The 24,374-nt window shown below is 39.8% G+C and overlaps 1 protein-coding gene across 2 annotated transcripts in view; it reads left to right on the top strand.

Annotated features, from left to right (window-relative positions):
- The first annotated feature begins 1,207 nt into the window (after positions 1-1,207).
- Positions 1,208-24,374, top strand: part of LOC144436217 (dual specificity testis-specific protein kinase 2-like) — a 76,545-nt gene continuing 53,378 nt past the window's right edge. For both annotated transcript variants that reach the window (XM_078124947.1, XM_078124946.1), the window contains exons 1-3: positions 1,208-1,789; positions 10,622-10,743; positions 17,511-17,559. In XM_078124947.1, coding sequence (XP_077981073.1) covers positions 1,517-1,789; positions 10,622-10,743; positions 17,511-17,559 — 444 coding nt within the window. In that variant the 5' untranslated portion in view covers positions 1,208-1,516. The remainder of the gene's footprint in view (positions 1,790-10,621; positions 10,744-17,510; positions 17,560-24,374) is intronic.

Genomic DNA, 24,374 nt, shown 5'->3' with positions numbered 1-24,374 from the left:
TGTAATTATAATAAATTATAATGTATTACTGTTATATCAGTGATCCTTTAGGAATTTATATATAGATAGCTGTCAACAAAATAAAACAAGAAATAGTGTACGAAATGCTATATTATTGAAAACATACAAAGTCATGTGATAAGGAAATTAAGAGATAAAAAGCAAAAAATACAGTTTACAAGGACAACCTAATGATTTCAATTCCTACAAAGGGTAAACAAAATTAAGAGTATCGATAAAAAGGCAGATGGACAGAACAACGATAGACGTACGCTTACAGTACCACTGCGAACGGTATCGTTATACAAAGAACACTCGGATAAACGAAAGCATTTCACAATCATGTTTCTAGAGGGCGTCCTGAGCTTGGAGGTGCCCGGCTTGGCAATGCCGGCTTGGAGAAGTGTCCTAGTCCTGGAGTATACTGTTAGAAACTACTGTTAGACTTGTATGCGGCCTGGTGGTATGCTGTTAGACCCTACTCAGTCAAGCAGTCCACACTGAGTCATGATCAAAAAATAGATGTCATGTGAATATTATATATAGGTGGGGGGGGGGGGAGGGTCCGGGTATCGTGTTTTCGAATTTAAGTGATAGGGGTCAGTCAGTTTTTGGTTTTACAGATGGGGGGGGGGGGGGGGTCAGTGACTTTTTTTCGGCCTGTTGAAAGAATCCCCCAACCAACCCCCGCCTGGAGAAACTGACCAGTCCATTTATAACACTTTCGGTTTACACTCTCTATAAAAAAAACCCTGGAAGTATGATTTTTATATCGCATTATCATCGTAATGGTCATAATAACAAAAACGGATTATCTGATTATCATTAATGACGCAAATAGTAAGAAACGGTTAAAAACATCATGAGGCAAGTATGTACTCACCGAAAGGTCATTGAGGAGCTTCATTGAGGTATATGTGCTTGTGTTCAACGGTCACATGGGTATCATGTGAGACCTGCCAGTTGAGGTCTCTGGGTCTCCTCGGTCTCGGGCCATTAATTCCCCTAGTTTTGTGAATATTTTAAAAATCACCCTCAACAAGTTTAACTTGGGTTTATATTTATCGTTTCAGTCGCTATATATACACATTATATATATATGATTATATTAAATGATTTTTAATTTTATGCGCCGTATTATGTTTTATGATCAACTTATAGGGTCTTATCGTACGATGCAAGAAACCCACTATTTGCTGTACGTGGTTTAAAACTGTACATTATCATCATCATCATCATCATCAACATCATCATCAACATGAACATAAATTTTCGTGTCTAAGTCAAATCCTTGTCATTAGGAGTGGATGAATATGTGAAGCCGTTGTATTTGGCGTTTCTCGTCCGCCGAATTCATTGGTAGGGACTTAGGCGTTATCGTCAACAGCTCCAGGAGTCCAGGTACGTATCAACTTACGGTTGCACGATCGCAATGAAAACAAGAGATATGGAAGTTGGTAGTGCTGGAAGGACACGGCTTATTTGTAACTAGTGTAAAATCAACTTCAAAATCGTCATGAGTCTGGTCGACGGTAAGTCTGTCAACAATACTACAATGCGTCTGGTGTACGGAACGAAGGACGAAGAAAGAGAAGGTAGCTCTTGGAATAGTGAAGATTGTGTCTTTGAAAACAACCAAACTTCCCCAAGCGGAACTCCTTCTGTAGGCACGTACCCTAGACAGGGTGCATCATGTAAGGCTCTGAAGACAGCAGTGAAAAATCTAGCAAGTTTAGACGACTTCGTGTGTGAGAAACTCGGTGCAGGGTTTTTCTCAGATGTTTATAAGGTGAGGAGATGTATAGTTTGTTTAAATGTTTAATAAGCATGGTTTAATTTAAGCGTACAGTCGCGAGGTACAAACGGGCCAAAGGTCAACGATCAACGATGGCTTTACCAAACAAACAAGATTGGGTTGAATTGTGTGACGATGTGAACAGGAAATCCAACAAAAAATCAGCATTGCAAATTACACTGGTCACAAGTTAAAATTGCCCTCTCTCATCAAGAGATGTTTAGGCCCGCATTATAAATTATGGATACATTTCGTTTTGGCCGAGTCTGGTGACAAGCGTCGTCACCAGCACGTCGTGACCTTTGACCCGAGTGTTTCGGCGTCAAATACACGTTCTTATAACCTTTGAATAGCTGATTGCTCAAACATTATACTAGTTCTCAAAACTGTTAACTTACATGTGATAGCTCATGTTTTTTTTCCAACAACCGGGTGTACACACGTGTACACCGTCACATTAAATCTATGGCCGCATGTATGATGTATATGACTTGATTGCGATTCACTTCGTCCCATTTTCAACTCGTCCCATTTTCAACTCGTTCCATTTTCAACTCACCCATTTTCAACCCAACAACTCAAGTAAATGTTATAAATCTAAACGATACATGGACTCGAAGTACGGAGACGAAAATGCTACATGGTGGTTGCGCAAGCGATGTTGCCTACAGTCTAACGCTACGCAACTAGTTAACGTACGAATTGTAGTGTGTACTGTATTATGAGTGTATACCCTGTTTACTGCGCATTAGTGGAATACGAAATACCATAGACCCTCCAAAAAGACCCTCCAAACTGAGTACTACTAGTTTTGATTTTCATATATGTATATTGTAAAGAGTTGGGGCGAGTTGAAAATGGGACGAGTTGAAATTGGGATGAGTTGATCCGACACCCTACAACTTACGTCGAACATGATCCATCAGTGTGCAACGGGTAAAGGTATTATTAAACTATAAAAACCATTGTTCGTACGTAGACGTGTTGTTCTCAACTTGTCATGATATATGTGTACTCATACCACTAAAAATGTGTATACTACAATGTACGATGAAATAAACAATAACAATGTTACAAAACCATATAGAACAATAGGTTAAAACATATCGGCGAACATTATGTAACCCCCAGACCACTAGTGTAACCCCAGTCCTGTCATGTAAGTTTCACACTTGCTCACGATTTAGACATGTTTTGAAAGTTCTGTGTATCCAGGGTACGAAGGCAATCATTTTCAAAGGTAACTGGAGCGTGTTTTTGAATACACATCAAATTGATTCCGTAAAAACCTGTCACCAGCACGTCCACTGCGGCCGAGTCTGCTGACAGACATCGGTCACAAGACACTCTGTTTCTTTTTTGCAGTAGGCCAGCAGTGTAATTGTGCTTGCAATATTGTCTCTATATTTAAATCTCTAGGTTACTAAGGTATGCTCAGCTCATGGTAAAATTTAACAGTGCTTTGTTTATGTAGTATAAGCATTAATTGTATGTATGTATGCATATATGTGTGTGTGTGTGTGTGTGTGTGTGTGTGTGTGTGTGTGTGTGTGTGTGTGTGTGTGTGTGTGTGTGTGTATGTGTATGTATGTGTGCAGTGTGCCTTCTAATGATAGCCAAATTTTCTTGTAGTGAGTCAAAATGATAAATACTGTCAATATCTGCCACACATTATACTGCAGGCCTAATATCTGCCACAAATTATACTGCAGGTCTAATATCTGCCACAAATTATACTGCAGGTCTAATATATGCCACAAATTATACTGCAGGTCTAATATCTGCCACACATTATACTGCAGGCCTAATATCTGCCACACATTATACTTCAGGCCTAATATCTGCCACAAATTATACTTCAGGCCTAATATCTGCCACAAATTATACTGCAGGCCTAATATCTGCCACACATTATACTGCAGGCCTAATATCTGCCACAAATTATACTTCAGGCCTAATATCTGCCACAAATTATACTGCAGGCCTAATATCTGCCACACATTATACTGCAGGCCTAATATCTGCCACAAATTATACTGCAGGCCTAATATCTGCCACAAATTATACTGCAGGCCTAATATCTGCCACACATTATACTGCAGGCCTAATATCTGCCACACATTATACTGCAGGCCTAATATCTGCCACAAATTATACTGCAGGCCTAATATCTGCCACACATTATACTGCAGGCCTAATATCTGCCACACATTATACTGCAGGCCTAATATCTGCCACAAATTATACTGCAGGCCTAATATCTGCCACAAATTATACTGCAGGCCTAATATCTGCCACACATTATACTGCAGGCCTAATATCTGCCACACATTATACTGCAGGCCTAATATCTGCCACAAATTATACTGCAGGTCTAATATCTGCCACAAATTATACTGCAGCCCTAATATCTGCCACAAATTATACTGCAGGTCTAATATCTGCCACAAATTATACTGCAGCCCTAATATCTGCCACAAATTATACTTCAGGCCTAATATCTGCCACAAATTATACTGCAGCCCTAATATCTGCCACACATTATACTGCAGGCCTAATATCTGCCACACATTATACTGCAGGCCTAATATCTGCCACAAATTATACTTCAGGCCTAATATCTGCCACAAATTATACTGCAGGTCTAATATCTGCCACAAATTATATTGCAGGTCTAATATATTCCACAAATTATACTTCAGGCCTAATATCTGCCACAAATTATACTGCAGGTCTAATATCTGCCACACATTATACTGCAGGCCTAATATCTGCCACACATTATACTGCAGGCCTAATATCTGCCACACATTATACTGCAGGCCTAATATCTGCCACAAATTATACTTCAGGCCTAATATCTGCCACAAATTATACTGCAGGCCTAATATCTGCCACACATTATACTGCAAGCCTAATATCTGCCACAAATTATACTGCAGGCCTAATATCTGCCACAAATTATACTGCAGGCCTAATATCTGCCACACATTATACTGCAGGCCTAATATCTGCCACACATTATACTGCAGGCCTAATATCTGCCACAAATTATACTGCAGGTCTAATATCTGCCACAAATTATACTGCAGCCCTAATATCTGCCACAAATTATACTGCAGGTCTAATATCTGCCACAAATTATACTGCAGCCCTAATATCTGCCACAAATTATACTTCAGGCCTAATATCTGCCACAAATTATACTGCAGCCCTAATATCTGCCACACATTATACTGCAGGCATAATATCTGCCACACATTATACTGCAGGCCTAATATCTGCCACAAATTATACTTCAGGCCTAATATCTGCCACAAATTATACTGCAGGTCTAATATCTGCCACAAATTATATTGCAGGTCTAATATATTCCACAAATTATACTTCAGGCCTAATATCTGCCACAAATTATACTGCAGGTCTAATATCTGCCACACATTATACTGCAGGCCTAATATCTGCCACACATTATACTGCAGGCATAATATCTGCCACAAATTATACTGCAGGTCTAATATCTGCCACAAATTATACTGCAGACCTAATATCTGCCACAAATTATACTGCAGGTCTAATATCTGCCACACATTATACTGCAGGCCTAATATCTGCCACACATTATACTGCAGGTCTAATATCTGCCACAAATTATACTGCAGGCCTAATATCTGCCACACATTATACTGCAGGCCTAATATCTGCCACACATTATACTGCAGGTCTAATATCTGCCACAAATTATACTGCAGGTCTAATATCTGCCACAAATTATACTGCAGGCCTAATATCTGCCACACATTATACTGCAGGCATAATATCTGCCACACATTATACTGCAGGTCTAATATCTGCCACAAATTATACTGCAGGTCTAATATCTGCCACAAATTATACTGCAGGCATAATATCTGCCACACATTATACTGCAGGTCTAATATCTGCCACACATTATACTGCAGGCCTAATATCTGCCACACATTATACTTCAGGCCTAATATCTGCCACAAATTATACTGCAGGTCTAATATCTGCCACAAATTATACTGCAGGTCTAATATCTGCCACAAATTATACTGCAGGTCTAATATCTGCCACACATTATACTGCAGGCCTAATATCTGCCACACATTATACTGCAGGCCTAATATCTGCCACAAATTATACTTCAGGCCTAATATCTGCCACAAACTATACTGCAGGTCTAATATCTGCCACACATTATACTGCAGGCCTAATATCTGCCACAAACTATACTGCAGCCCTAATATCTGCCACAAATTATACTGCAGGCCTAATATCTGCCACAAATTATACTGCAGGTCTAATATCTGCCACAAATTATACTTCAGGCCTAATATCTGCCACAAATTATACTGCAGGTCTAATATCTGCCACAAATTATACTGCAGGTCTAATATCTGCCACACATTATACTGCAGGTCTAATATCTGCCACACATTATACTGCAGGCCTAATATCTGCCACAAATTATACTTCAGGCCTAATATCTGCCACAAATTATACTGCAGGTCTAATATCTGCCACAAATTATATTGCAGGTCTAATATATGCCACAAATTATACTTCAGGCCTAATATCTGCCACAAATTATACTGCAGGTCTAATGTCTGCCACACATTATACTGCAGGCCTAATATCTGCCACACATTATACTGCAGGCCTAATATCTGCCACAAATTATACTTCAGGCCTAATATCTGCCACAAATTATACTGCAGGTCTAATATCTGCCACACATTATACTGCAGGCCTAATATCTGCCACACATTATACTGCAGGCCTAATATCTGCCACAAATTATACTTCAGGCCTAATATCTGCCACAAATTATACTGCAGGTCTAATATCTGCCACAAATTATACTGCAGGTCTAATATCTGCCACAAATCATACTGCAGGTCTAATATCTGCCACACATTATACTGCAGGCCTAATATCTGCCACACATTATACTGCAGGCCTAATATCTGCCACAAATTATACTTCAGGCCTAATATCTGCCACAAATTATACTGCAGGTCTAATATCTGCCACACATTATACTGCAGGTCTAATATCTGCCACACATTATACTGCAGGTCTAATATCTGCCACAAATTATACTGCAGGTCTAATATCTGCCACAAATTATACTGCAGGCCTAATATCTGCCACACATTATACTGCAGGCCTAATATCTGCCACAAATTATACTGCAGGCCTAATATCTGCCACACATTATACTGCAGGCCTAATATCTGCCACACATTATACTTCAGGCCTAATATCTGCCACACATTATACTGCAGGCCTAATATCTGCCACACATTATACTGCAGGCCTAATATCTGCCACAAATTATACTTCAGGCCTAATATCTGCCACAAATTATACTGCAGGCCTAATATCTGCCACAAATTATACTGCAGGTCTAATATCTGCCACAAATTATACTGCAGGTCTAATATCTGCCACACATTATACTGCAGGCCTAATATCTGCCACACATTATACTGCAGGCCTAATATCTGCCACACATTATACTGCAGGCCTAATATCTGCCACAAATTATACTGCAGGCCTAATATCTGCCACAAATTATACTGCAGGTCTAATATCTGCCACACATTATACTGCAGGTCTAATATCTGCCACAAATTATACTGCAGGCCTAATATCTGCCACCAATTATACTGCAGGCCTAATATCTGCCACAAATTATACTGCAGGTCTAATATCTGCCACACATTATACTGCAGGCCTAATATCTGCCACACATTATACTTCAGGTCTAATATCTGCCACAAATTATACTTCAGGCCTAATATCTGCCACAAATTATACTGCAGCCCTAATATCTGCCACAAATTATACTGCAGGTCTAATATCTGCCACAAATTATACTGCAGGTCTAATATCTGCCACACATTATACTGCAGGTCTAATATCTGCCACAAATTATACTGCAGGCCTAATATCTGCCACAAATTATACTTCAGGCCTAATATCTGCCACAAATTATACTGCAGGTCTAATATCTGCCACAAATTATACTGCAGGCCTAATATCTGCCACAAATTATACTGCAGGTCTAATATCTGCCACAAATTATACTGCAGGCCTAATATCTGCCACACATTATACTGCAGGTCTAATATCTGCCACACATTATACTGCAGGTCTAATATCTGCCATAAATTATACTGCAGGCCTAATATGTACCACATATTCTGCAGGCCTAATATGTACCACATATTCTGCAGGCCTAATATGTACCACATATTCTGCAGGCCTAATATGTACCACATATTCTGCAGGCCTTATATGTACCACATATTCTGCAGGCCTAATATGTACCACATATTCTGCAGGCCTAATATCTTATACCACTGGCCTAATACATTGTACATCATGTAGCTGTCACAAATTACATCACAGGCCTAGGCTAAAGTCTGTACTCACAAATACAATACATTGATTGCATGGATCTTGGAATGGATGTTTATTCACAATAATCATTTTGCATACCACAGTTGTCACACACATAATCTGATTCTAAATGAATCATCAAAATGTAAAACTAGATTCAGATAAGCACACTTACATATGCATGTAGGCAGAAGTAGAACTTTAGAAACTTACTGTAACATGTAGCATACATTTGTACATGTAGGTCATGCCATCGCATCTGTTGACTGACTCTTTCAGTTAGCTACATTTTGTTAACAAACAAAATAATAAGTACATGTATTCTGTTGGCCATATCATCCAATACATGTCCCATAGTCAGCTATATCATCCAATACATGTCCCATAGTCAGCCATATCATCCAATATTTATACATGTCCCATAGTCAGCTATATCATCCAATACATGTCCTATAGTCAGCCATATCATCCAATACATGTCCCATAGTCAGCTATATCATCCAATACATGTCCCATAGTCAGCCATATCATCCAATACATGTCCCATAGTCAGCTATATCATCCAATACATGTCCCATAGTCAGCTATATCATCCAATACATGTCCCATAGTCAGCTATATCACCCAATACATGTCCCATAGTCAGCTATATCATCCAATACATGTCCCATAGTCAGCTATATCATCCAATACATGTCCCATAGTCAGCCATATCATCCAATACATGTCCCATAGTCAGCTATATCATCCAATACATGTCCCATAGTCAGCTATATCATCCAATACATGTCCCATAGTCAGCTATATCATCCAATACATGTCCCATAGTCAGCTATATCATCCAATACATGTCCCATAGTCAGCTATATCATCCAATACATGTCCCATAGTCAGCTATATCATCCAATACATGTCCCATAGTCAGCTATATCATCCAATACATGTCCCATAGTCAGCTATATCATCCAATACATGTCCCATAGTCAGCTATATCATCCAATACATGTCCCATAGTCAGCCATATCATCCAATACATGTCCCATAGTCAGCTATATCATCCAATACATGTCCCATAGTCAGCCATATCATCCAATACATGTCCCATAGTCAGCTATATCATCCAATACATGTCCCATAGTCAGCTATATCACCCAATACATGTCCTATAGTCAGCTATATCATCCAATACATGTCCCATAGTCAGCTATATCATCCAATACATGTCCCATAGTCAGCTATATCATCCAATACATGTCCCATAGTCAGCTATATCATCCAATACATGTCCTATAGTCAGCTATATCATCCAATACATGTCCCATAGTCAGCTATATCATCCAATACATGTCCCAAAGTCAGCCATATCATCCAATACATGTCCCATAGTCAGCTATATCATCCAATACATGTCCCATAGTCAGCCATATTATCCAATACATGTCCCATAGTCAGCTATATCATCCAATACATGTACCATAGTCAGCCATATCATTATTCGCCGTCGGACGAAGTCCGGGACAGGGACTTATGGATTGGGTTCCGTCCATCCATCCGTCCGTCCATCTAGAGCTGTTTCTTGGAGATGCCTGGACCGATTTTTTTCAAACTTGATTCAGGGGCAACATACAATGGCATACATATGCACGTCAGTTTGTTTCATAATACGATCCAATATGGCCGCCTAGCAGCCATTTTGTTTGCAAATTTTCCCTGTCTAAAGCCATAACTCAAACATGCTTGAACAGATCTCATTCAGAGTTGATATTAGGAGTGTTCTATGGCATATATGTGCATATTCATTGTTGTCATGATATGATCCAATATGGCTGCCTGGCAGCCATTTTGTTTGCGAATTTTCCATTACCAAAGCCATAACTCAGACATGCTTGAACAGATCTCATTCAAAGTTGGTATTAGCACAGTATTCTATGACATACATGTGCAACTTTGTTGACGCACTATTCAAAACCAGACATGCTTGAACAGCCCCCCCCCCCCCCATCAATGTTTTGTGTTCTAGATGTATTACCAGTCAATCAATGTTTTGTGTATCTATTACCTGTCAATCAATGTTGTTTGCATCTATTACCTGTCAATCAATTTTTTGTGTATCTATTACCTGTCAATCAATGTTGTTTGCATCTATTACCTGTCAATCAATGTTTTGTGTTTTTATTACCTGTCAATCAATGTTTTGTGTTCTACATGTATTACCAGTCAATCAGTGTTTTGTGTTTCTATACCTGTCAATCAATTTTTTGTGTATCTATTACCTGTCAATCAATGTTTTGTGTATCTATTACCTGTCAATCAATGTTTTGTGTTTCTATTACCTGTCAATCAATGTTTTGTGTATCTTTTACCTGTCAATTGCGTGTTTTTGTTTCTTTTCAGGTCATTCACAGACAGACAAACCAGGTTATGGTGCTAAAAATGAACACAATATCCAGCAATCGACGTAATGTATTAGGAGAAGTACAGTTACTCAATAAATTATCACATCCTAATATACTAAAGTAAGTTGAATTACTAGGGAACCTTTCTGATTTACTAGGGAACCCTTCTGATTTACTACGGAACAATAGGGAACTTGCAATCAAGACTGAGCATGCTGAGATGCAAAGGACTATGAGATTATCTGTGGTTATCGTCATACCTAATCTGGAGCTACCGATAAAATAAACCCTCTACAATTATCAGGGTACCTATGAATTGATTATTTGTGATTACAAACAATGTATCAACATTGTTTACAATACTAATTGATTAGTATTTATTATCACATTTTCCATGATGCAACATTCATCATGGCAGGTTTGCAAGTTCCCTATTCTGATTTACTAGGTAACCTTTCTGTTTCTAGAAATAAACTTACGTCATTTCGTATTCCAATTCAACTTAGAGAAGCTTGAAGTGTTATGTTGCAGGGAGCGGAAAAGTTTACATGTAGCACTATCGCTGTTGTAAAACTCCTTGGACAAGTAGGGCAAAAAATTTGTCTTGCAAGTATCGAATATTGGCCGATAAGATAATATATAGCTGGTGTAGGTCAGCAGTTGAAATATCATGTTCTTGTCCCCGCTTGGTAGATAGCCACTTTAACCCTTTCACCACCGATTCCCTCAATTGAGGGAACGCGCTAGGGCACCCACCGATTCCCTCAATTGAGGGAACGCGCTAGGGCACCCACCGATTTCCTCAATTGAGGGAACGCCAGAGTTCATTCACCTACCTCGCCGTTATGCCGTTAAACGGCAGCTATTGTTGCAAAAATTGCTGCCATAACTAGTTCCACACATGCGTATTAGCCTTGTTTATCTACACTGCCATTTTGAAAGCATGACAGTGAACGATATAAAGCGTACGATCCAAATGACAAGTGATCGTAATTTTTTGTGCGTTTTTCGCTCACAAAATCGAATTTCAACATGGCGGAAGTAATTAACGGCTCTCATAACATGGTCTACGATATAAATTATGTCACTATCTTTGGATATTTCGACAGAATTTGACTCGAAATACATCGTTGAATACAAGTATTTAGGTATTGGAACATGTTGTACTTGTGTGTAAGCAATTTAATGACTTGTATTTGTATTAGCTCACTGTGTAGAGGTCAGTGGAGGGAAACTTACGCTTGATGTTGGCGATTTTCCGATCGGATGTTTTACATGCGTTTTTCAATGTAAAATTCAAATTTCAACATCGGCGAAGCAAAATCTGTCTCCCCTAACATCGTTTGCGATGTAAATAAAGGTGCTGTTCGGAGAAATTTCCACTCAATTTTACTATGAATACGATGTTTTATACAAGAAGATGGCTGAGTGAACTCGATGCAGTATATGGAAGGATCAGATTATCGCAACGTAACTTCAAAGTCCCGACTGCATATTTGCTTTGGTGGGTAAGCATGTTGGCAAAAAGCGCCACTTTGTCGTCCCGATTCGGACTCGTATACTACCAACTTGTGGGCATTTTTTACTGATTTTGAGCATAAATGTGGTGATAATCTTTTGTTGTTCTGTCAAACAATGATATATAATTACACAAACTGATTTTTCTGAAGGTATTGGGGTGACGACTTCAGATATTTTTTACCCTTCATTGCCGGTGCGGGGGCCGACTATTGCGTCGTAATCGGATTAGTAGGGCGTTAATTATTTTCGTTCAAATTTAATACAACTGAAAATAACATTTTCTGACAAATTTTCGCCGATTTTGACCATTTAGTCAGTATACAGAAGTTTTGTAAGAACATGAATGTTGGTATTTTGAATTTTGTTTGTAATATAAATATTTTGTTTATTTGTGATATGTCAATAAATAAACAACCAGTGTTTGTTAGTCCCCGCCGGACGAAGTCCGGGACGGGGACTTATGGATTGGGTTCCGTCTGTCCGTGCGTCCGTCCGTCTGTCCGTCCGTCCGTCCGCAGCCGTTTCTTGGAGATGCCTGGACCGATTTTTTTCAAACTTGGTACAGGGGCAACATACCATGGCATACATATGCACGTCAATTTGTTTCATAATACGATCCAATATGGTCGCCTAACAGCCATTTTGTTTGCAAATTTTCCCTGTCTAAAGCCATAACTCAGACATGCTTGAACAGATCTCATTCAAAGTTGGTATTATGATTATGATAGTGTTCTATGACATACATGTGTATATTCATTTTCGTCATGATATGATCCACTATGGCTGCCAGGAAGCGATTTTGTTGGCATAGTTTTCAGGTCCAAAGCCATAACTCAGACATGCTTGAACAGGTCTTCTCTCTAGGCATGTTCCATGTCCAATGAGCAGATACAACATATCTAAGGCTGTGTGATTTAGGTTCACAAGTGCTGTTGCGTGATCAGAGTAGTGATATCAAGAAAATGACAACATAAACTGCCAGTTCCTTAAAACCCAATCATAGCGGGGAGCATGTCATTTTCAATGACTTGTTTCAACTTATCCAATTTGAATTTTAGTGTAATTTTTGGAAACATTTGGGTGATTGTCATCCGTGTGTGCTAGAGGAATTATAACCTTTACATGTCATTGATTGAAAATCATTACTTCTACGAAACACAGTGTTAGCAATAGCAAGATGTTGGAAAGAGTCGACACCAACAAACTGATACATTCCAACATTCCAACTTTAAAACCATTTAAATGATCAGCTATCACTGTTCTTTATGAGTCATTTTGTAGCATTTTGTAGCATCCATGCCTGAAATCTGTGTTTGTGACACAATTGAAGCTTGTAACAAGTGTCGTACTGCATTAGGCCCTAAAATCTGTGTTTGTGACACAATTGAAGCTTATAACAAGTGTCGTACTACATTAGGACCTGAAATCTGTGTTTGTTACACAATTGAAGCTTGTAACAAGTGTCGTACTGCATTAGGCCCTGAAATCTGTGTTTGTGACACAATTGAAGCTTGTAACAAGTGTCGTACTGCATTAGGCCCTAAAATCTGTGTTTGTGACACAATTGAAGCTTGTAACAAGTGTCGTACTGCATTAGGCCATGAAATCTGTGTTTGTGACACAATTGAAGCTTGTAACAAGTGTCGTACTACATTAGGCCCTGAAATCTGTGTTTGTGACACAATTGAAGCTTGTAACAAGTATCGTACTACATTAGGCCCTGAAATCTGTGTTTGTGACACAATTGAAGCTTGTAACAAGTGTCGTACTACATTAGGCCCTGAAATCTGTGTTTGTGACACAATTGAAGCTTGTAACAAGTGTCGTATTGCATTAGGCCCTGAAATCTGTGTTTGTTACACAATTGAAGCTTGTAACAAGTGTCGTACTACATTAGGCCCTGAAATCTGTGTTTGTGACACAATTGAAGCTTGTAACAAGTGTCGTACTACATTAGGCCCTGAAATCTGTGTTTGTGACACAATTGAAGCTTGTAACAAGTGTCTTACTACATTAGGCCCTGAAATCTGTGTTTGTTACACAATTGAAGCTTGTAACAAGTGTCGTACTACATTAGGCCCTGAAATCTGTGTTTGTGTGGGCCACTACATTAGGCCCTGAAATCTGTGTTTGTGGGCCCTGAAATCTGTGTTTGTTACACAATTGAAGCTTGTAACAAGTGTCGTACTACATTAGGCCCTGAAATCTGTGTTTGTGACACAATTGAAGCTTGTAACAAGTGTCGTACTACATTAGGCCCTGAAATCTGTGTTTGTGACACAATTGAAGCTTGTAACAAGTGTCGTACTACATTAGGCCCTGAAATCTGTGTTTGTTACACAATTGAAGCTTGTAACAAGTGTCGTACTACATTAGGCCCTGAAATCTGTGTTTGTGACACAATTGAAGCTTGTAACAAGTGTCGTACTACATTAGGCCCTGAAATCTGTGTTTGTTACACAATTGAAGCTTGTAACAAGTGTCGTACTACATTAGGCCCTGAAATCTGTGTTTGTGACACAATTGAAGCTCGTACAAAGTGTCGTACTACATTAGGCCCTGAAATCTGTGTTTGTGACACAATTGAAGCTTGTAACAAGTGTCGTACTGCATTAGGCCCCGAAATCTGTGTTTGTGACACAATTGAAGCTTGTAACAAGTGTCGTACTGCATTAGGCCCCGAAATCTGTGTTTGTGTCACAATTGAAGCTTGTAACAAGTGTCGTACTACATTAGGCCCTGAAATCTGTGTTTGTGACACAATTGTAGCTTGTAACAAGTGTCGTACTACATTAGGCCCTGAAATCTGTGTTTGTGACACAATTGAAGCTTGTAACAAGTGTCGTATTGCATTAGGCCCTGAAATCTGTGTTTGTGACACAATTGAAGCTTGTAACAAGTGTCGTATTGCATTAGGCCCTGAAATCTGTGTTTGTGACACAATTGAAGCTTGTAACAAGTGTCGTACTACATTAGGCCCTGAAATCTGTGTTTGTGACACAATTGAAGCTTGTAACAAGTGTCGTATTGCATTAGGCCCTGAAATCTGTGTTTGTTACACAATTGAAGCTTGTAACAAGTGTCGTATTGCATTAGGCCCTGAAATCTGTGTTTGTGACACAATTGAAGCTTGTAACAAGTGTCGTACTACATTAGGCCCTGAAATCTGTGTTTGTGACACAATTGAAGCTTGTAACAAGTGTCGTATTGCATTAGGCCCTGAAATCTGTGTTTGTGACACAATTGAAGCTTGTAACAAGTGTCGTACTGCATTAGGCCCTGAAATCTGTGTTTGTGACACAATTGAAGCTTGTAACAAGTGTCGTATTACATTAGGCCCTGAAATCTGTGTTTTGACACAATTTGAAGCTTGTAACAAGTGTCATACTACATTAGGCCCTGAAATCTGTGTTCGTGACACAATTGAAGCTTGTAACAAGTGTCGTACTGCATTAGGCCCTGAAATCTGTGTTTGTGACACAATTGAAGCTTGTAACAAGTGTCGTATTGCATTAGGCCCTGAAATCTGTGTTTTTGACACAATTTGAAGCTTGTAACAAGTGTCGTACTGCATTAGGCCCTGAAATCTGTCTTTATGATACAATTGAAGCTTGTAACAAACATCATACTGCATTAGGCTCAGAAATCTGTGTTTTTGACACAACTGAAGCTTGTAACAAGTGTCGTACTGCATTAGGCCCTGAAATCTGTGTTTTTGACACAACTGAAGCTTGTAACAAGTGTCGTACTGCATTAGGCCCATGTTGTATTTATTGCACATGTGCAATGAACAAAAGAAAGTCTTCCAAGGCCATAGGTCATAGGCATGATTACAGCGTCAATCATTACCTACCTACCGCCCCCCCCCCCCCCCCCCCCCATGTTGATACAACTGATTTAAAGCTAGAAAACTGGTCAAAACAATTGTTTTTTAGCACAACTGAACTGAAGCTAAAATGTGTCTTTTTGGTCAAAAACCTATAATTCCAAAACTACTCAGCAGATTGGGCTGAAATTTAAAAGGGATTCATCTGTGGGTGTATAGATGAAGAATTATTAAGTATATAATGATCTCATCAGAAATATGCAAATTAGGTGTACAAATGTGAATTTTGGTCAAAAATGTATATCTCAAAAAGTACTTGGTCAGTGAGACTGAAACTTGGTGAGATGTTTCTAGAAGTGTTATTCTGCAGATTTTCTTCAAAATATTTTGACACAATTGGCCCTAGCAACCATGACCATGCCCTTAGCAACAACCAAATCGCAGTATATTTTACTCAAGTAACATCATCTGGTAGGCAAGTGAGTAAACATTCACAAAATGTATGCAAATATCCCTAGCAACCATGACCACGCCCATAGCAATAGTCGTGTATTTCACAAAGATAACAACAGGGATTAATAGTCAGTTGAACAAACATTCAAAAAATGCTTGTAAATTTGCCTCGCAATAAGACCACGCCCATAGCAACAGCCAAAAAAAATCACGTATATTGGAAAGATAACAACAGGAATTGAAAAACAAATGAACAAGCATTCAAAAAATGTATGCAAATGTGCCTAGCAACAACACCACGCCCATAGCAACAGCCAAATGATCACATATATATATTGCGAAGATAACTACAGGGATTAATAGACAATTGAATAAACATTCAAAAAATGTATGTAAATTTGCCTAGCAACAAGACCACGCCCATAGCAACATTCAAATCAGGTATATTGCAAAGATAACAAATTGAAAGACAAATAAATAAACATTCGATAAATGTATGCAAATGTGCCTAGCAACAAGACCAAGCCCATAGCAACAGCCAAATGATCACATGTATTGCAAAGGTACTATTAGGAATTCATACACAAGTGAACAAAAACATTAAAAATGTATGCAAATATATCTAGCAACATGGCCAAGCCCATAGCAACAGTCAAATGATCATGTATATCGCAAAGATAGCAACATGGTTGGATAGACAACTGGATAGTCATTCAGCAAATGAACACCTATTGTTAGCATGGACTGGCATACATGTATGGATAAACATTTTTAAAAAACTGTTCAACACCATTGGCAGTATTTTTGAGGAATGCGATCCGACTTTTAACAATTTTAAGCATAATTTTGAAACTGATAGAAACATTCTGAGCTAACATTGCAGCAAAATCTACCAGTTCATTTGGGCAAGTCTTTCCAAAATCTTCTGGTCTATCCTTATGATTTAGTGCCCCTCCCCCTCAATTGCGGTCAGTTTCTCCAACCAGAATACATTTACGTGTTTCAGTCTGTTTTTAAATCCAATCTTTCAGATAACTTCAGCTTCAATGATTAAATGCTGTGTATGGTTTGTTTGTTTGTTTTCTAGGTTTATGGGTGTATGTGTTCATGAAGGCCAGCTCCATGCTTTAACTGAAGTAAGTATATTCTGCATTTGAATTTAAGGCATTCATTGTTCGCCATGAATATGAAAAAAAGTGACCATTCACATATATGTGCATACATTAGTGTATTTTCAGATTGTACATTTTGAGATTGAAGAAAGGTTTTCAAAATCAAATAGGCCTAATATTAATTAAATTACTATTTTCTGCAATTTGATAAAAGGTACCAGAACAAATGAGAACCAGATTTAAACTGAATGCCTCTCCTAAGGGAAACACTAATTATGCAAATTACTCATTAAAACTAAAAAACCCTGTGGTAATAGGATTTTCTGTTAGACTATGATACTTACCTGTTGGCAAAATACTGATGGGTAACCCGCATTAATTCCTCCAATCCATGCCAAGAAATGTTTGGCCCCACCCCCTCCACCATACCTGGCTCCATATTTGGTTAGCTTAGTCTCCCGCCTAAGTGGCAGTTAGTGCATGCGTACTTGTGTCTTTTATCGCATGGCGGTACAAGTGTGCAGATGGATATTGTTTTTGTCTTCAAGTACCTTCCCTCCAATTCCACTATACACACTGGTTTTTCCACTTGGTTGGCTCTTTGGTTACCCTAAAGATCCTAGGATTACAGCTAAGTGTCAATTTATTGTCTCTCTCTTTGCGACGATTGAGATTTGTTTTTGTTTTTTCTTCTCCGTGCAGGCGATCCTTATCGTCATTGCCTTACCGCGTTGTTGTTTTTTCAGTCGTTCGTTTCGTCATGACTAAACCTAAGAAGAAGGGTGTGTGTGGTCATGACATGCCTCAGCAGGATTGTCATTCTGTTTGTCTTTCTTGTCGGACGTGTTCGCAGTCCAAACCCTGTGAAGTTTGTTCTAGTTGGTCTGATTGGCATAAACTAGGTAAACAGTCAGACAAACAACGGTCATCTAAGCCAAGTGCGAGTGCCACCCAGGCTTCTGTCACTATTCCTGCGAGTATACAGGCTTCGACTATAATGGTAAGTTCTTCCGTCACAGCGGAACCGAAGTCAGGTAAGCATTCTTCTAGTTCTGTTGTTTTAAACTGTCCTTTTCAGGACAAACTGGGTAGTAGTGCTAGTGGTATGTGGCCTTTTCTCTTAAAGGGCTTGACGACAGTAGACACTATACGGCTATCACCCCTAGTAACGTTCCTTGGGGAGCGGTCACTTCTCCCTCTCCCCTGGGGGAAAGGTTGAGTGTACTTGACGAGTCGTCACAGCACTGTGATTCTAGTCGTCATAAGGCTACTAGTATTTCCGAGTCAAACGCTGGTCCAACTCGTTCAGTCAGTCAAGAGATCTCCTGTTCTGACGTAACTGGGCCTGGTGTAGCTACTACCCACGTACCCTCTCCTTTTTCAGTCTCAGGCTCGCCAGCTAATCAGACTGATTGTATTGAGGGTACGCAGACTGGTATACATACCAATCTGGGTAATTTTTCGAGGGTCGATCAGAGTATGAGCCGTCCTCAAATTACCAATTCTAGTGATGTCAGTTCTAGACCAACGTTGACTGCTGGACAGAGAATACAGCGTGGTCTAGACGATTCCACTTTGTATAGTGATGCGAGGGTTTATCCCCCTCAGACCAGAGCTGAAGTTCAGAATCCCCAGTTCATGCCAATGTCTACTGGTGGTGCTTTTTCTGATCCACAGCAATTTACTGGTGACTTTTGTTTGCCTCCTGAGACACCATGGGGTGTTTTTAATCCTCAGGTTGGCTGGCCACAACAGTATTGGCAGTACCCCTGGCCATCCCTCCCTGCTTATTAAAGGGGTGAGTGTTCAAGGCCTACTACTAGGAGAACACAGCATGATTTCATGTCTCCTACCAGGGATTCTCCCTCTCGTTCTCGCAGACGTTTCAAAACGCAGAAGTCAAGAGACAATTCGCCTTTGAACCAATGGTTTCCGTTCACGTTCGAAATCTTCTTCATCCTCCAAGTCGAGTGAGAGTAGCCATTCGAGGTCATGTCCTTCTGAACGTTTTGATCGGTACTCCAGTGAGAGGTCACCCAGGTGTGTACCCAGTCAACAGGAGGTCTCTCCAGTTCGATCTAAGCATTGAGCCAGGAGAGACATAGACGAAATGTCAATAAAGGCTCCCAGTGATGCCTCCTTTGGGGGAAATGAACCAGATCCCCCCAGTGTAGTGGGCACTTTGTGTTCAACTTCCCCTACTTGTGATGAGGAGTTCTCCTTCCACGAGTGCATTCAATGGGTTTACAATCGGTAACCAGGCTTTTGAAGAAATGGAAAAGTCTCAACCGGTCAAGGAACCATCTACTCTTCCACTTTCTCAGGTCAACTGGATAAAATAATGTCAGAGGTTTTAGGCGAGGGCAATAAAGCTGCTGCGTTAAAAAGTCGGTCTCGTGCATACAAGACTCACACAACTGACCCATGGATTGGTTACCCCAGCCTAGACACTGATGCCGAGGCTGTGGACGCCAAAGCCAAAACTTTCAACTCTGTGTCTATCCCCGGCACTCAGTTTAAAGCAGTTAGGGGAGATGCACGCAGAAAGTATCCGTGCATGTTCTGTCATGGATTGGTTTCTAGCTGTAGCAATGTCTGAACTACAGCAAGAAACTCCGGAGATGCCTAAGGTTCTTAGGCTATTGCGCATTGCAATGAAAGGTCTCTACTATGTCTCCGAATCTTCAGCGAGAGGACGGGCAGCACTTATTTTGATGGAGAGGGATGCCTTCCTGAAATGAGAGTCTAACTCGTTAACACAGGAACTGAAACAGGAAGCAAGAGGCTCCTCGTTTTCCACTTCCTCACTGTTTGCTGGTAATTTGACTTCCCTGGCGCAGCGAGCCAGCGAAGCAAAGCAGAGAGAACGATTAATGTGGGCATCACCACGCACAACCTCCACTCCAGCAAGACCAAAGGATAACCGTACAAGTACTAATACGGTACCTGCAAACAGAAATTTCCAAGGCAACAGGAGTAAATCTGGACAATCTAGCAGAGGACGTTCCACGTGGCAAACTGCGTAGTCAACAGGGTAGAGGCGAGCCTGGTCCCGACAAGCCCTTCTTTAGCAAGAGCAGCTTTTAAAGATCAGGCTCTGACTCGCAGCAGCACTCCTGACTCTCCACTCGGCAACACGATACAGGAACTCCCCATTCCAAGACTGGAAATTCCAGTTGGGGCAGGCTAAGCCACTTTGCAAATGCGTGAGATACAATCTCACAGGACAAATGGGTTTTGTCCACGGTAACATGAGACAACCACTCTGGTAAAAAACTGATGTTTGCAACCCCACCAATTATATGTTTGAATTAGACCAATTCATATATACTCAGGCAATGTAACAACCTTATGATAATATGCATATCAGTCATTTATCCATTTATGGCCAAACAAATCTCTTCTTATGTCAACAGTGCTCAAACTGAAGATACATAACCACAAATTCACCCGGGACTACTTTGCATCTAAAGCCTTCAAACATCGTTATAAAATGAGTTCTAATCCTGTGTCAAAAAAAAACTTGCATTTGAAAAACAGTTCACAGGGATTTATTTGACCCATACTTTAACTCTAGCAATATATTAAATTTCATTTGCCAGCAGTTGAGTATAACATTTACAAATTAGTTTGGTTTCTATGAAGGAACACTACATCCTGTGTGCATCATGTCTATAATTAATGTTTGCATACATCGTCACTGTCTAGTAACTACCCCTTGCTGTCTATGAATCTGTGAATTTCAGGGAGAATGAGTGCTCCATACAATAGATAATCACAGAATATGTGTAATGATTTGTTAAAACACAGACAAGTAACTAAGGGGTTTATGTATGAATTCAATTGTTTCTCTGCCACTGAAGAGCTAAACATGTTTTTGTTTTTTTTACGCAATCAGTAACATACATGTACATGACAAATATGACCTTCATTACACAACAATTTATTAAATATCACTTTTAAAATGCACACAAGTTCTGAAAATCCAAGTACAATAAATGAATGATATACACAGAAAATAGAATAGTAAAATTCACCAATGGTAAGTTGAACCTCGTCTCTTATGCGGTAACCAATTTCCATTGTGACTTCTTCCCCATTGTAAAGAAAAGTATCATCATCTGTCAGCTATGATGACCTACAGCATTATGTACCAAGTCTACCACCTGTAAAGATGAACATAATCAGTGTTTTAAAGGCCGGTAAAGCGGTAAATGGTCCTGAGGTTCCCTGATCAATTTATCGGATTTTCCCAAGTGTGTGCTTATGATCGAGCAATGTGAAACAACAGAAAGCACGCCACAGAGCATGGGCCGTTATTTTTTAGAGAAGACAAAACTGCTTCGTGTCACTATGTGGATGATAATGAACCCAATCAAACGAGAATGAAATGAAGTGAGTACATAGTTTTCAAGGAGCTCGGGGATAATTATCCGACAAAAGTTTCTGCCGGGACGAGTCCAAGGGGCTAGCGACTTTGCTAAGATATGAAAGGTCATACACCAGAGTCATAGATTGTTCTGTGACGACACAAGGTACTACTACAAGGGGTGGCTAAAAGGGGAAGTTAGCGTTTGATACTGACGTGGACATTGGAAATCCGACTTCTGTATTCTTTCTTAAAAGAAGCAAAGTATAGACTTGTAGTGATTTTGAAAACCATAGATCTTGGAGTACATGTACAAGTAAAAACACAGGCCTTTCCAAAACTTTGCCATGTCCCATCCACCATTGAACAGTGGACTCGTCCATATTTACACCATGCGTTGACATGGTGTCATGTGTTGTCTTTCTGGACTGTATTTCAAAATCCCATAATTTCGCTTCAGTAACAGTGGTAATATCAATTTTCCACAACGAAAAAGTTATCCACAAAACAAAATCTTAATTGTAAGAAAATAAATGTCTAGTGACACTTACCGATCTCTTACACTGTCTCCGTTGGTTAATTTTCTTCAATAAAATTCCATGCACACTCAGGTCAACTTGGGCGAAGTACACTAATGGTCAAATGTTCATATTAATGCACACATGGGTAACACGTCGATGTCCCTACGATCTCTTCGTTAGTGGTCTGAGCTACGATCGATATTTTAGTATTTGACACAGCCTTACATATGCATAGTTTTTATTTTATCAATTCCTGGAAAATTATTTTAACACACACGTTTCCTGATTTTGATATTTCATTTCCATTCAATTTATGAGTTATCATGACAAATAATCCTGCGCATGAATACTATGTATGGCCACAGTATTAGTTGGTAGTAGTACAGTACAATACTTCAAACAAGTATCAGTCCAACTACAGTGATAAGGTATGATAAACTTTTCAACACAGATGGACTTGAGTATGAATAAAAGGACAAGTCCAAGTCTGGTTAAAACTTCTGCTTTCTGTTATTTGAATCCCGATGTTAGTCAGGAGTTGGTGTGGATGTTTACTTGTAAACCTAACGTCAACATAACAATCTATATACTGAGATTACAACATGTACATTAGCAACATTTATGGTCGATTTATTAGCCCCACCAAACCCGAATAACAGGCCGTAACACGGGTTGTTCTTTACCGCACTGGTTGTCTCATGAGGGACGGTTATGTTCTTGAATTTGCCAGACAACCGTCCCTCACTTCCATTCCGTTCATAACCTTTCTACCAAGAAAGACAAAGGGCACTCAGAGACGCGATCGAATCTCTTCTGCCCAAAAGGGCCATTCAAGAAATCTATCCAAGTACATGTCAAATGGGATTTTACAGTCATCGTTTTCTAGTTCTCAAAAAGACAAGCGGATGACGGCCGATTCTCAATCTAACGGCACTGAATACGTTTCTTTCAGTACCAAGATTTCAGATGGAAACACCAAGAACAGTTTTAGCCACTGTCCGACCAAACGACTGGCTAGTGTCCACCGATCTAAAAGACGCCTATTTCCACATTCCTATCCACAATTCGTGTTGCCGCTTTCTTCGTTTTACGGTCCTAGACCGCACTTTCAAGTACACAGCACTCCTGTTACCTGTTATGGGAACTGATGTTGTGGTGCATAGACCAAAAGATTCTTCTGTCAGCATGCCATGTGCTGAGGAAACTGAACGGCATTGCGGACGCTCTATCGCGTCACAAGAGAGTTCTTCCTAAAGAGTGGGCAATCCCTGTCAAGATTGCTCACCATCTGTTTCTGCATTGGGGAGAACTTACTGTAGATCTGTTCACCACCTTCATGAACAGAAAACTCCCTCTCTTTGTGTCTCCGATTCCAGATCCGAGAGCAATGGCAACCGATGCTCTGTCAATGTCTTGGAAAGGACTGAGCACGTATGCATTTCCGCCCTTTGCACTTCTTCCAGTTGTACTGGGGAAAATCCAAGAGGAGAGTTCCTCAGTCATTCTTGTAGCCCCTCTGTTGCTATCCCTTCTGGTAGACTTTCCAGTAGTTCTCCCAGATCAAGAGAACCTATTGTAGTTGCCTGCTTGCATGAGTAGTTGCATGCACACAATAATGCTACATTTGTTTTGTTATGCAAATAGCTGAGGGCACTTATGAATGATTCATAGAAATGAAAGTAAGGTGGGTTAGAACAGTCACTTGTAGGACTTCAGTCATCACCACTCCATACACAGAGGTCGCGGTAGCTTTTTTTCTGATGCGTCCCTGGGACGCGTTCCTGCCAAAATTAGCGTCAAAATCCTATTACGGTGCGTCTTTTCCAAATTTGCATGCACACTGTCACTACATGTCTTTCAGATGTACACTAAATACGTTGCAAATGTAAATACATGTACATGAACACATCACTGTCATCAGTGTCATTCTCCCGCACACCGTATACAAG

This window comes from Glandiceps talaboti, chromosome 6 (assembly GCF_964340395.1).
Source record: "Glandiceps talaboti chromosome 6, keGlaTala1.1, whole genome shotgun sequence".
Lineage (NCBI taxonomy): Eukaryota > Metazoa > Hemichordata > Enteropneusta > Spengelidae > Glandiceps > Glandiceps talaboti.
The sequence above is the reverse complement of the archived record's forward strand: the minus strand, read 5'-3'. Positions and strand labels throughout refer to the sequence as shown.